General features: G+C 55.7%; 1 protein-coding gene across 2 annotated transcripts in view; it reads right to left on the bottom strand.

Annotated features, from left to right (window-relative positions):
- WDR62 (WD repeat domain 62) overlaps window positions 1–13,241 on the bottom strand; it is a 46,467-nt gene that overhangs the window by 5,922 nt on the left and 27,304 nt on the right. For both annotated transcript variants that reach the window (XM_049900572.1, XM_049900573.1), the window contains exons 13-22: window positions 11,640–11,765; window positions 8,600–8,667; window positions 8,397–8,518; window positions 7,591–7,666; window positions 6,696–6,807; window positions 6,554–6,617; window positions 5,837–5,968; window positions 4,575–4,708; window positions 2,080–2,132; window positions 710–928 (exon numbers count right to left, since the gene is read on the bottom strand). In XM_049900572.1, coding sequence (XP_049756529.1) covers window positions 710–928; window positions 2,080–2,132; window positions 4,575–4,708; window positions 5,837–5,968; window positions 6,554–6,617; window positions 6,696–6,807; window positions 7,591–7,666; window positions 8,397–8,518; window positions 8,600–8,667; window positions 11,640–11,765 — 1,106 coding nt within the window. The remainder of the gene's footprint in view (window positions 1–709; window positions 929–2,079; window positions 2,133–4,574; window positions 4,709–5,836; window positions 5,969–6,553; window positions 6,618–6,695; window positions 6,808–7,590; window positions 7,667–8,396; window positions 8,519–8,599; window positions 8,668–11,639; window positions 11,766–13,241) is intronic.

Genomic DNA, 13,241 nt, shown 5'->3' with positions numbered 1-13,241 from the left:
TGTGGGCCAGGGCCCGTTCTGTGCTCCCCTTACAGAGAGCGATAGGTGTGGCTCCAAAAACATAAGAGGCCCAGCCCTCCAAAGGTCTATATGAAGTTCCAGAAGAGGCCAACCAATCCACGGTGAGAGAGGGGGTGCTGGGGTTACTGACTGGGCGGGGCACACAGGGAAGCGGGTCCACATTTTGACCTGGGTGGTAGATACAGAGCTGTAGACACAGCTGACAATTCACTGAACTGTGTACGTAAGATCTGTATACACTACTGTGTGTATATTATATGGAAATAAAAAACAAAACATATGTAACAGAATAAAAAAGAATGTCGTTTGGAAAACGGTATAGGAAAAGCTAATACTGCTTGGGCATCTCTAAGGGCCCAGGCCCTGGTCTTAGCACCGGATCCCCATCAGAGCTCTGTGGGGCAAGCAAGCTTCTTGTTCCAGGTCACATAGCCAGGAAGGCGTAGGGCCGGGGCTCTAATTCAGGCGCCAGCCTGCTCTAGGGCCCAAGCTCGGGGTTTCTGCTTTCCAGAGCCCTGTCTGCGCTGGGAAGCCTTGCTGTGTTCCAGGTCTGGGGCTCACGCAGTCCTCCCTGATTCCCTGAGGTGGGAAGTCAGCCCTATTTTCAAAACGAGAGCACCGAGGCCTGGAGTCCCGTGAAGATGTTTGTGCAGGGGCTGCAGCCCAGGTGGGGCTGGGCAGTACGTACCTCGCTGAGCAGGTCCACCAGGCTCTGTGGCTCAACTGTGTCCAGGACAGAGTCCTCCAGGCTCTCAGGCTTCATGGGGGTGAAGTAGCAATCCAGGTCCCGGGCATCCAGGATGGTCTTGAGGGGCTCCTGGTCAGCCCGTTCTGCCCAGCGGCCGTGTGGCTGGTAGCTGCGCTTGGCATGGAAGGCTGAACCATCTGCCACGTCGTCATCTCCTAGCTAGGGGTAACGGGACAGTCAGCAGCCAGCCAGGTCCTCACCAAAGCCAACAAGGGCCAGGGACGCCGCACAGACCTCATTCGGTCTCTTGGCTTTAAACATCATTTAGAAACAAATTCCAGATTTCTATACAGCCCAGGCCTTTCCCTCGTACTTCAGGATTGCTGTGCAAGTGGGCCACATCCCTGCCTGGGTGTCTGACAGACATTTCCACACTAATGTGTAACAGCCTGTCCTCCTAGCGCCTCCCCACCTCAGTTCCTCTCTGGTTGTTCAGGTCCCAAACCTTGGGTTATCTTTCCTTTCTCTTATTCTGTCCCTTATAGTCCACACAGCATTTCATCAGCAATTCTGTCAGCCCCGGCTTCTAACACACCCCAAATCCGGCCACTTCTCCACCACCTTCCACCCTGGCCCAGCCTCCACCATCTTCTGCTGCCGCCTTGCCCCTCACAGTCTGTCCCCACATGCAGCCACAGGGACCTGTTAATGGCTGAGTGAGATCATGGCCCTCCTCGGCTCAGAGTCCTCCCTGGCTCCATCTTACTCAGTGCCACAGAGAAAAGTGGAGGACCACGAGGAGTGGGGGGAAACTCGCCACAGCTCACACAACCCCCAATCATGGCTGCCATGCCCTCCTTTAGCCCTTCTTCCCCTCTGCCCTCGTTCACCCCCACTGAGGCACCCAGCTTCCTGCTCCTCTGTGACCGTGCTGAGCACAGTCCTCCTCACAGTCTTTGCCCCTGAGACTGTTCTCCCTGGCTGGAACGCTCTTCCCCAGTATCTGTGTGAGTCGCTGGCTTCGACTCTCTGCCCAGGTATCTTCCCAGGGAGGCTGTTACACTCCGTATTTTCTTTCTCAACTCTTTTTTCCTCCCCAGCACTTATCAGCTCTCAGCACACTGCAGGATCTACATATTTAACATGGTGCTGTCCACCTCCCACACCAGAAGGTGAGCCTACAAAGGCAGCAGCGTTTGTCCGTTTGCTCCCTGCTGTATCTCCAGAGGCTGGAACAATGGCTGGCTCAGCAGATACGCTGGGAGAAGGAAGTGCTGTCAGAGCTGGGGCTGGAAGGATGATGGGGGTTCTTTGGGGACAGGAAAGATGGGGAAGGGGAAGAGGCTCCACGGGGAGGGCACCCCACTCACCAGCCGTTTTGCCCAGAGCGGCAGCTTGCCATTGGTCAGCAGGCATCGAGGATCTGGGGAGACACATGAAACCCATGAAAAAAGGACAAACACCCGAATAGCCAATGGGCAAGAGGTAGTTCTCCAACAGGCACCTCACTGACTGTCAGGTAAATGCAGGTTAAACAATGGGATACAGTGTTTGCCTTCTAAGGCTGACCACCATTAAAATGCTGAGTAATACCACATGTCAGCAGAAGTGCGGGGACCAGTGGGACAATGCACCGGGGCAATAACTGGATCTGGACAGCTCTTTGGGGTTCTCTTCTAAAACTGAGAATGTCCAAACCCCACAACCCAGCAGCTCTACTCCTCAACCCCTATCCTGGAGACACCCTCACACAGACCCAAGGAGGTGGCCTAGGCCAGTCAGTACAGCCTCATTCACAACAGTGTCAAATAAGGAAAAGACCTGAAGTGCCTGCTAGGGAGAAATGGCTTAAAAAAAAAAAAACTATACTATGCTCCTGGTTAAAAGATACCTATGCTTTGTGCACCGGAGAGAACATTGGGGTTGGGTACAAGGGTGGGGACAAGGAAAATCAGGATGGGTTCTCATGTCACTTCCTATCTTACCCTCGCTGGCAGAGCCCACCACCTGTCTGAAAAGCTACTGGAGCTCATCCCTGTTCCCAGTCTCTCAGAGCTAAAGCAGTCCTGGCAGGGGGACCTACAGGAAGCCTGCCAGGGGCTTCTGGGAAAGTGGCTTCCCTAAATGAGATTCTTAGGAGGAAATGTCTCTCCAGCCATGTCTCTGACGCTTGGAATTAGGCAGCCATCTTGCAGCCACGAGGGGCAGACACTGAGAGTGTGGTGTGATGGATCGCTTTTACATGGCCTTTCTCACCATGGTCTTGTAACTCCCACCAAATGAATGGGTGGGGCTATGCAAATGAGGAGCTTATGACCCACCAACAGGATTGGAGAGCTTGCTAATAATACAAATAAGATGCATGGCACTCTTGTAGGGGTAAGGCCATGAAAATAAGGTGTATAGAACCCTAATGAGGGGATTGGTCAGTTTTATCATCCTGCTAGGCTTACAATGAGCCATCCCAGAGGCTCACTGGGGGACCTCACAACCACCAAGAAGAAGAGATGGGAGCACAGTGCATCATTTGGACCCGGGATCCCTGTGCTGAGAACCTCCTAGACCTGGGAGACGGAGAGAGCTATGACATCAGAGACAGTGCAAGACAGCAAGAAGCAGTGGCAGAAAAACAGCCATAGCAGAAGCAGGAAACCGGCACCAGACAGTGCAGTGGGCTTCCCAGCCCACAGAGCAAGGCAGTTACAGTGGGTGTGCTGACCCACGGAGTAAGAGAGAGCGTGCCTTCAGGCAGGCTTCCTGGAGGAGTGGGGTGCCTCCGGGCACATTTCTACGGAGTTAGGCTTGCCAACCTATGGAGTGAGAGAGCTGAGTGCTTTTGGGCCAAGGCACTGGTGGAGTGAGGTGCCCCTGGGCACTAATTGGCAGAGCTGAAGAGCTTTATAACACTTGCCCAAACAGGGCAAAGGCCAGGATGAGGGGCTGAGAGGCTGAGAGGCTGAGGGCCAGAGAAAGGTCTGCTTGTGGCATGGCCGAGAAGCTGCCCTGACCAAAGAACTGTACCCTGAGTTGTTCCGGATCCTGAACTGTAAACTGTTACTTCTCTAATAAACCCCATAATCGTGAGTACTGCCTGTGAGTTCTGTGTGGCCACTGCAAGAAATTATCAAACCCGGCAGAGTAGAGGATGCCGTGGGAGGGACAGCTGGTGTCAGCATGGGGAGAGAGGAGCTATGTCTGACCTCCGCCTCATTGCAGTCAGCCTTGGATGCTGATCTTGATTTTCCTTCCCCCTTGTCAAGCTGGCGGTGGAGGCTGGACGCCACTGCCTCCAGGGCAGATGAACCAGTAAGCAAACTAAGTACAGACTTACTTGTGCTTACTTGCTCATCTGTAGTGCATAATTTCACTTGAGTTTCACCACATCTTTGGTAAGCCCATGCGAGATTGTGCACTATGGATCAGTAAGCACCAGTAAGCCCACGTGGACCTTGCTTATTGGGTAGCCCAGCCCTGGCTGCCGGCGCGCCATTTTTTACATGTAGAGACCAGCCGCGTATAAAGTTGTGGAGCTACTACTCTCCCTTCTGCCTGAACAACAGATTCTGTTCTGTCTTGTGGATCACAGAGCCCTGTTTTTCCCTGGGACACTCCCTTACTCCCGCTCCCCCAGTTTTGGTCAGGCGGTTCGAGTGGGGCTGACTAGAGCCACTTCCTTCAGAAGTGACATGACTCAGGCCTGGCCAGTCAGAGTGCTTGGTTCAGAAATGGGCACACAATTCACAGCAAACACGTGACTTTGCTAGAGCTATTAAGAAAGAGGTGTTCTAGTGGGCAAAGCCCAGCACTGAGCCCTACCCCAACAAGGCTCAAAACAGGGCCCCTATGGATGGACCTCTCTCCTAACCTGGGTCCAAGCTCTCTTTGGATGGCGTCTTCAGCATCTCCTCAGGTTCGCACTCTTCCTCCAGCTCGTCCTCTGTCTGCTCTCCAGGGCTTATGGAGCGAGCCTCACTGGGCATGGACGCACAGGCCTCCTGCCTACAGCCAAAGATGAGGACAGTAAGAGAAATATAGGTACGTGTGCGTGTACGGCGGAGGGTTGGTTGCCTAGGACTGGGCCCTGTGCTAAGCTCCACGTGAACATACTGTTGGCTTATAGTCAAAATGGCACTGGGCGGTCTCACCAGCCACACCCTCTCCAGTAGAAACATTGCCACAGTAAATGAGATCTAACAAAGGCTGGGCTCAAAAAATAAGACACACCCTCCAAGAACCACAGCAAAGGGATACAAGGCAAAGCAGGGTTCCAACCCAGGAAGCAGGTGGGAGCAATGAGATTTTGGCCCCTCTGCATACAGGACACTGTAGCATGCTTGACAGGGGTGGGGACTGGAGCCAGGGCCCTGCTCATAGACCCAGAGTGGAATGGGATATGTGCTTCACACTAGGAGCTGAACGGAGCTTCCCGCTCCCTTGGTGCCTGGTCTGTGACGCCTCCAATGCCACTGCAGGACAGAGGCCCATGTCAAGGCCTGGTCCTCATGGGGCCCTCGGAGCCTTCATGCAGGGAACAGCAAAACCACAAGACAGAGTGGGACAGACCCAGAGGCAGGAGAGAGGGAAAACCAAAAACCTCCCACTCAGTAAGCCTCCCAAATCCAAATCCCAAATCAAAACTAGAATATGAATTCGCTCCAAATAAAATTGGATTTCTGGCATAAAGACTTAAAAAAATTGTTTAGAAAACTCAAAGAAACAAGTGAAGGAAACACTTTCTTCAAAGAGTAAGTAATCTATGAAACCAAAAACTCTTCCCCCTGTGAACAAGGACACCTCCACCTGGTGTGCCCTCCTCTCCAGCAGCCTTTCCTGCCCTCCCCACCCCAGCTGGCTCAGGGCCTCCTGTCCCCGCAGTCCCCCGGGCTTTCCCCATCACAGTGCTCAGAGGCTCCCCAAGCACTTTTCCACTTCAAAACCCTTAGGCTAAATATTACCGTAACTTCATATTCAATGTGTTTCCCCCACTGGGCTGTCAGTGTGAAAATGGCAGAGCCGGGGGCTGACTTGGCCATAGCTATGTCCCCAGCATCACCCGCACAGGGCCCAGGGCAGGGAGGCGCCCCTCTGTGAATGGTCAGATGGGGGCTGGTCAGGTGGCCACCAGACCTGGGCTGGCTGCTCCAGTTCCCATCCTTCATGTTCTGCTGCTGCTGCTGCTGCTCCCGGTGGTCTATCTCCAACAAGTGCTGCTTCATGCAGCTGGTGATCTCCGGACCCAGGTGCCAGATGAACACACAGCTACAGAGACCAAAGAGAGGTGCAGAAGAGGGAGGGACAGTGGACACGGAAGCCACCCGGGTCACCACAGCCAAGGCCTCGTTCCCCAGCCCCTTCCCAAGTACACACTCCATCAGCTTAGTATAGGGCTCCCGATCGTGCAGGCTACACCCCGGGCCTGGGCGCAGGGCATCCTGGCAAAGTAGGGCCTCTCTGGAGGCCCTGGGACCCTAGAGGGGGATTACAGGGAAGGGTTGTGGTAAACTGAAGGGAAAGACAAAAGGCCGCCAGCCATGTGCTAAGGCATCGATATATATTATCTCATCCGGTTCTCACCCTACCGTTTTCAAGGTAGATGGTGTCATCACTCTTTTATAGAGGAGCAAACTGAGGCTCAGAGGGGAAAGGACCCAGCTAAGGCCATAAGGAGCAGATCTGGGATCTGAAGTCAGGGCTGGGTGTGACACCCTTCCCGAGGTGCTCCGTCCACGGGAAGCTATGAGCACACTGTCTCTGGTGGCCGACACCCCACCTCTCCACCCGGTACAGGTCCCACCCACTGCCAGGGAGAGGCCCAGCCAGGACAGCCGGGCAGGGCCTTCCCACCTGTCTCCGGACACTGTGATCAGGTGGCGGCAGTCGTAGGTGAACTTCATGCCGGTGACGATTTCTGCAGGCAGAGCGGAGAGCTGCTGTCGCCCTTCTGCATCAGCAGCTGTGTGAGGGTGGGGAGGGCGGGCACACCCACCTGAATGGCCAGACATCTTGGCGACACACTCGCCGGAGTAAAAGTCCATCACTGAGATGCTTTTGTCAGAGCAGCTTGTGGCCAGGAAGGTGCCTGAGGGGTCCACATGGACCTGCCGGGAAGAGGACCTGCGTGACCCTTGGCATGGCCGCTTCTTCCCCATCCCGAGGCCTGGGCCAGTGCCCACACCCCCTGGTGCTGGATGCCTGAGGCGTGGAATTGCCCGGGTCACCCTCATGGCACACCCCCTAGTGGGGCCAGAGCTTCTGCTCCCGTTTTACAGGTGAAGACGTTAACCACCACAGCAGCAACCGTGGCAGTGGCAGCCAGGCCCAGTGCCAAGCCCGTGCCAGCAGGAGCTTCCTTCTTCCACAGAACCAGCCTGTGACAAGGGCTATTCTACTGCCTTTACAGACGATGAAGCAGGCCAGTCAGTCCGAGGGTCTGCCTGGAGTCTGAGCTCATAACCACCCCCAGTGCAGAGGCTCCGAACTTCCCGCCTTATCCTGGGTCACCTTGTCTGGTAGGGGCAAGCCAGGAGGCGATCCCAGACCTCTCCAACCCTTCCCATCACACCCTGCTGCCACTTAAGATGGAAACCACTTATCATCCCTGCTTGGAGAAGGGCTCAGGAAATAAAGGGAAAGTGGTCAGGGCTGCCCACCCCCACGCCCAGCCTGCTCCCAAGCCTCCTGGGTGAGGCAGGCCTGGGTGGGTGCTGGCTGGTGTGTGATCCTGCACCAAGTGCCAAGACGGTCTGTCCCTCCGCTCCCTCCAACGGCCTGGGCGTGGGGGAGGTACTCAGGGGGCAAAGGCCTCAGGTGGCCGTCAGGGCAGCAGGCAGATGGGCTGTGTGGTGGTGTCTGTGTGGCTTTCACCTGGGCCTGCTCCTCACCTTCAGCAGGGACCCTTCATCGCCCTGCGAGCCCTTGTAGCACTTCTTCTGCTTCCCGTTCACGGTGTTGTAGACTCTGGAGAGGCAAGGGCATGACGTGGCCAATGGGGCCCTCACTACCCCCGCCCTCACCCTCTGGTGCCAGCCTAACCTGATGCCCTCCTCTCCCCGGACACCCTTGCCACCTCTTTCCCCACCTGGTGCCTGGGCTGAAGCACTGTCAGGACTGAAACCCCAGCTCAGGCTGAGGTATGGAGGATAGGGATGTGGGTGCCTGTCGAGTTAATGTCCGTCCTCCCCACACTGCAAGCTCAGTGCCGGTGCTCAGTCTGAATGAGCAAATGAAGGAGGTGGAGCAGCTCTCTGCACGGCTCTGCCCTCTCCCTCCCTCCCTCTCTCCCTCCCTCCCTCCTCGCTCCTCCACAGCTTTCTTGTTTCTGCACAGATGTCTGCTCTCCCTGCTTGATCCCTGGACGGGGTCAGCTGACTGCACAAAACCCAGAAACCCACTGCTGTCAAGTCGATTCCAACTCTTAGCAGCCCTGTAGGACAGAGCAGAGCTGCCCACCGGCCTTCCAAGGCTGCGACCTTCACGGGAGCAGCCACATCTGGGAGAAGATGGTTCCCAGGAGAGCCGGATGTAAGCCCTACGCTGACCTGGAGGCTAGGCCTGGAAAGCCCAGCTCCTAAGAAACACCCAACGGGGTTCCTCCACCCTGTCCAGCCCAGAAGAAGACAGGCCCAGCTAGGTCCCACTCAGAGACCAGGCCAGGCCGGGCCAGCTAGGGGCCAGGGCAGCTCCTCACCTCACATTCCGGTCCTGGCAGGCTACGGCCACGTACTTCTGGGTGATGTCAATGTCCATGTCATACAAAGTGGTCTTCTCTGCCACGTGGTGGGTTCGGACAAAGTGTAGTCCATCTGAGGCCTGATAGGGCAGGTGGGACCTTCAGAGGACACTCCTGACAAGCCCCCTACCTCAGCCCACCAGCAGGCCACCCCACCCTACCCGCTGGGCGCTGCGAAAGTAGATGCTCTTGTCAGCCCCACAGCTGATCATCTGGATGTCTCTGTTGCCTGGGGCAGGAGGAGGGGCAAGTGTGTCAGGTCCGCTGCTGGGCCTGGCTGGGGCCACTGGTCCTGGCTAGGGAGCTCCACTGTAAGGACCAGCAGCCACGTCTACGGGGGTCAGGCAGGCTGGGTGAGCCTGGTGCTGGACCCGGGGCCAGGTGGGGCTGTAAGGACCAGCAGCCACGTCTACGGGGGTCAGGAGGCCTGGGTGAGACTGGTGCTGGGCCTGGGCCAGGTGGGGCTGTAAGGACCAGCAGCCACGTCTACTGGGGTCAGGCAGGCTGGGTGAGCCTGGTGCTGGACCCGGGGCCAGGTGGGGCTGTAAGGACCAGCAGCCACGTCTACTGGGGTCAGGAGGCCTGGGTGAGCCTGGTGCTGGACCCGGGGCCAGGTGGGGCTGTAAGGACCAGCAGCCACGTCTACTGGGGTCAGGAGGCCTGGGTGAGCCTGGTGCTGGGCCTGGGCCAGGTGGGGCTGTAAGGACCAGCAGCCACGTCTACTGGGGTCAGGAGGCCTGGGTGAGCCTGGTGCTGGGCCTGGGCCAGGTGGGGCTCTGTAAGACAGGAGCCGTGGGTGATGCAGGCTTCTGTGGAGCAAGGCCATGAAGAAAACAAAGGCACAGCGGGGTCAACACCTGCAGCATGGGGTCTGGAAGGGCGACTAGGGCGGGCGGCAGAGCAGAAGGAGAACTGAAGCAGGGAGCAAGGCAGCCAGGCAGTGTCAGGAGGCCTGTGGCATCAGGCACAAGCAGAACACCCACACACACCTCGGCCCCAGGCGGGGCCACACATCCCCATCTTCCTGACGCTCACTGCCTGCCCCGTTGTGCAGATGTGAACAGAGGTTCTCAGGGACACAGTCCAGGCCCCACAGCGCACCGCGAGTCAACACAGGGTAGGACTGAACCCACGCCTACTCTGGTGCCAGAGCTGAAGCTGTTAAACAGGGCTCCGAACCAGGGCTTCCCGACCCTCGGCGTCAGCCTGTGCCCGGGTGCTGGTGACAGCCCCTCCCTGACAGAGGTACTGTGTGCCACCCTCAGTCAGCGGCCACCACAGGTACGCACTATAAGCGTTCTTGCTCCTATTATTTCTACTTCTTCATAGAATAAGAACAATAGCAGCACAAACACCTCACAGAGTAGTGGTGAGGATGAAAAGACAAAAGAGATAGCAGGACATTTGAGAGTCCAGGCCTGACAAATCGGAATTAGATGTTACTCAAACAGGAGCCACCTGCTGACAGAGGTTTATGCAAAACAGAATCACTCATGGGAGCGAGCAGGGGTTGGAGAGGAGGGAGCATGACCCGGGAGGTCCCAGGGAGGGCCTGCACGCTCCACTAAGGTTCTCCTTCTTAACCTGGGGGATAGAGAAATCCCAAGTGTTTAACTATATTCAGACTACGACCAATCAGAACAGTTGCTGGCTATAAACCAGGGGTGTGACTGTCCTAGTTCAGGCCTATTGACTCTGAAGCTTGTGGGTATTCACGGTCTCATTCCGTAAACCATACACAGATGTTGTACTCACTTGTTTGGATATGTATTTCACAGAAATGGGTTAAAAGACTGAATTCTTCTTTAGCAGGGCTGCTCAGGCAGGTTCTAATTGACCACTGCCCAGTTTATACTAACTGATGGATATTTTGAGCATAGCCCGAGGGTGAGCACACTGGCCCCAGCAGCGCTCACAGGAGCTGAGTTTAGGATCTGCGTCTTCTCAGGCTGGCCTGGGGCTCTAAGGAAGGGGCCCTGCACGCTGCTCTTCAGAAGGTGACCTTGGGCCCGACTTCTGAGCCCTGCCAGCTACCCTGGATCCATTCACCCACCAAACTGCTAGATTTACTGATTGACCACCTATACCCCACGCAGTGGGGTAGGTTAAACAGTTTTAAGGTTGTCTGGGAAGTTTTTGCTGGCCAGTTTTTGTTAAGCCTTCATAAAAACGTTTTAAGCACTGTGAATTGCTCTGCCAGCTCCTGCCATCTTAGCTAGAGAGGGAGGGCAGAAGTGGGGAAGACCGAGGGAGACTGATGCATTCTCTCACTCCAAGACCAGACACAAAACACTCTTCATGCCCAGAACTTGGACAGCGTCAACGGACACATTCATCCCACGAAGACATTCTTCTCGAATATTATTGTGAACACATTTTGGGGTTTTAATCACTTAAAGCCCACAGAGCCCACCTGGCCTCCCCTCCCCTCAGAATCCCCTCAGGTCAGGGACTCCGTCCGTCCCTACGGACTCTTCCCAGTCTCGTAGGAATCCCCGCCCCCATCTCCTGGTTGAGGCTGGGCTTTGGGGAAGGACAGCCTTAGGCAAGCTCCTGGGCTCTGTGCCTACTGGCTGTGTGACTCTGGGCAAGCAGTTTTACCTCTCTGAGCCTGAGTTTCCTAGGCTGTAAAATGGGGCTGAGGAAGGGGAAAACCGCTGGGAAGAATCCGTGTCCAGTTCATGGGCACCCAGAATCAGCTCCCCCTCAACCCTTGCCATCACCTGCTTTTCTGCAGTGGTCACCAGCGCCCACCCCACCTCCTCACAGTGTCAGCACCTGGTTTCCTCTGTGGGTCAGCACCTTCCTCACGCCAGCCCTCCTGGATCAGGGAGGGGGCAGGTGGGGGCAGGAGGCACTGAGCTAGACCTGGCCCCAGGGAACATCCCAAAGCCCTGCACGATGACGGCGTCTAGGGAGAAGAGGTACTTCAAGCCAGGACAAGAAGTCCGTTCCCAATTTCTGGCAAAGCTGACAAAAAGAGGGGGCTCTCTTTCCAGCGGCACAGCTGCAACCAAGACCCTACCCACCACAACAAGGCAGGGCTGAGAGAGTGCGGGTTTTTCAAAAATTCAACCTTTGGATACGGTTGCGCCTGGATCCAGAGATTGCTCCTCCGTTTTTGTTGAAGCTAGAGGGCATGTGTGCGTCCCTGTACCCAGAGGAGCCCACCTAATGAGGTGTGGGCAGGGAGGGGCTCACCGGCAAACTTGATGGCTGTGATGGAGGAGGAGTGGTCGTCCAGGGTCTGCTCCAGGTTGTAGTTCTTCTCCACGTTCAGCACATGGATCAGCCGGTCCCGACTGGCTGAGGCCAGCAAGGTCAGCCCTGCCAGTGGAGAGGACGGGTCTAGAGAAGTGTGCTTAGATGCCTGGCCTCCAAGCCCGGCGGTATGCCCGAGCTCTCCGGTCTTTGGAGAAGGGGGCTTCGGTTCCCCAGCTGTAGTCAATTTGTCCCAAACCTAACAAGGCCACTCCCCCTCCTCTGTGTGGGGTTCCCTGGAGCCCCCAAGCCTGGGTATCTCACATCCCATGCCACCAGTTCTGGAAGCTGAATCTTGGCACAGACACAGATCACACCCACAGCTGACGTTTCTAACCAAGTCCAGCACTCTTTCCTGCTGAGTACTCCCGGGCAAACCACGGGAAGCCCTGTCGGCCTCTCAGTCTTTCCGAAACCACTGCCCCTCGCTCCAAGCACTGCCCACATAGCCCTAGTTCAGACACTGTCCAGGCCCTATGGAACCCACTGGCCTGTTTCTTTCCACTGTTGGGCCTTCCCTGGTGGCCCCTCAGACAGTACGCACCCCGTCACCTGGTACGTCTGAGGCCCAACACAAAATCTCGAGAGGGAGGAGGTCAGCCAAGGTGGACTGAGCAAAGAGAGATTTAAAGAAAATTCAATGAGTGAGGACGACAGAAGGGAAAAGGAGGTGGGAAGAGATGGCTGTTCACAATCTCCTTCTCCAGGGCACAACTGCAGCTCGTCACATTCAGGTGTCGTCTGCGTGGAATCACAACGAAGACAAACCCAAACTGAGGGACAGCCGCAGTCATGAAGGTAAACTAAGGCTGCAGAAGTGTTCCAGAAAAAAGGCGACTAAAGAGCCATGACAACGAAACTCTGAACTGAGTGGAAAAACAGGTGCCATGAGAACAGCATGGGGACAACAAGTAAAACTGGGACATGGGCCACAGGACGAAGACGGCAGTGTCACATCAAAGTGGAATTTCCCAAAGTCAGGAAGTTAATGGGTGTCCTCGTTCCCAGGAAACGCTCACTCAAGTATTTGGGGGTGAAGAGGCACCACACTTGCAACTTAAAACAATTTAGCAAAAAAAAAGAAATAGTAACATTTTTGCTGTTATTTCATGATACCTACGTGTGTGTGTAGACACAGACACGCAGACACACACACTCACATACACAGAGTGCAGTAGGGAGGGAAAGCAGATCAACCCCTACGTAACAGTCACAGGGTCAGACAAGGTTTCAATGAAAAAAGCTTGAGGAATCTGCGGGAAGGGTACCGAGTGTTCACTGTAATATTCTTGCAACTTCTCTGCAGGCTTCGGACTTTTTCAAAATGACACCTTTCATTAAATACATCTGTAGAAGATGTGCTCATTCATATATTCACTCGTCCCACATTCACTTCTTCAGCTCGGGCACTGTAAGGCTGCTGGAGGCCGGCCATGAACAAGTCAGGCCAAGTCCTGCCTACAAGTGTCCTGCTTTCTGGAGCCCAGGGCACTCTCGTCCCAGGCCCTTATTGGACACAGGACTCCTGGCTGTCACCCACAG

The sequence above is a fragment of the Elephas maximus genome, chromosome 11 (genome assembly GCF_024166365.1).
Source record: "Elephas maximus indicus isolate mEleMax1 chromosome 11, mEleMax1 primary haplotype, whole genome shotgun sequence".
In the NCBI taxonomy this organism is placed as follows: domain Eukaryota; kingdom Metazoa; phylum Chordata; class Mammalia; order Proboscidea; family Elephantidae; genus Elephas; species Elephas maximus.
The sequence above is the reverse complement of the archived record's forward strand: the minus strand, read 5'-3'. Positions and strand labels throughout refer to the sequence as shown.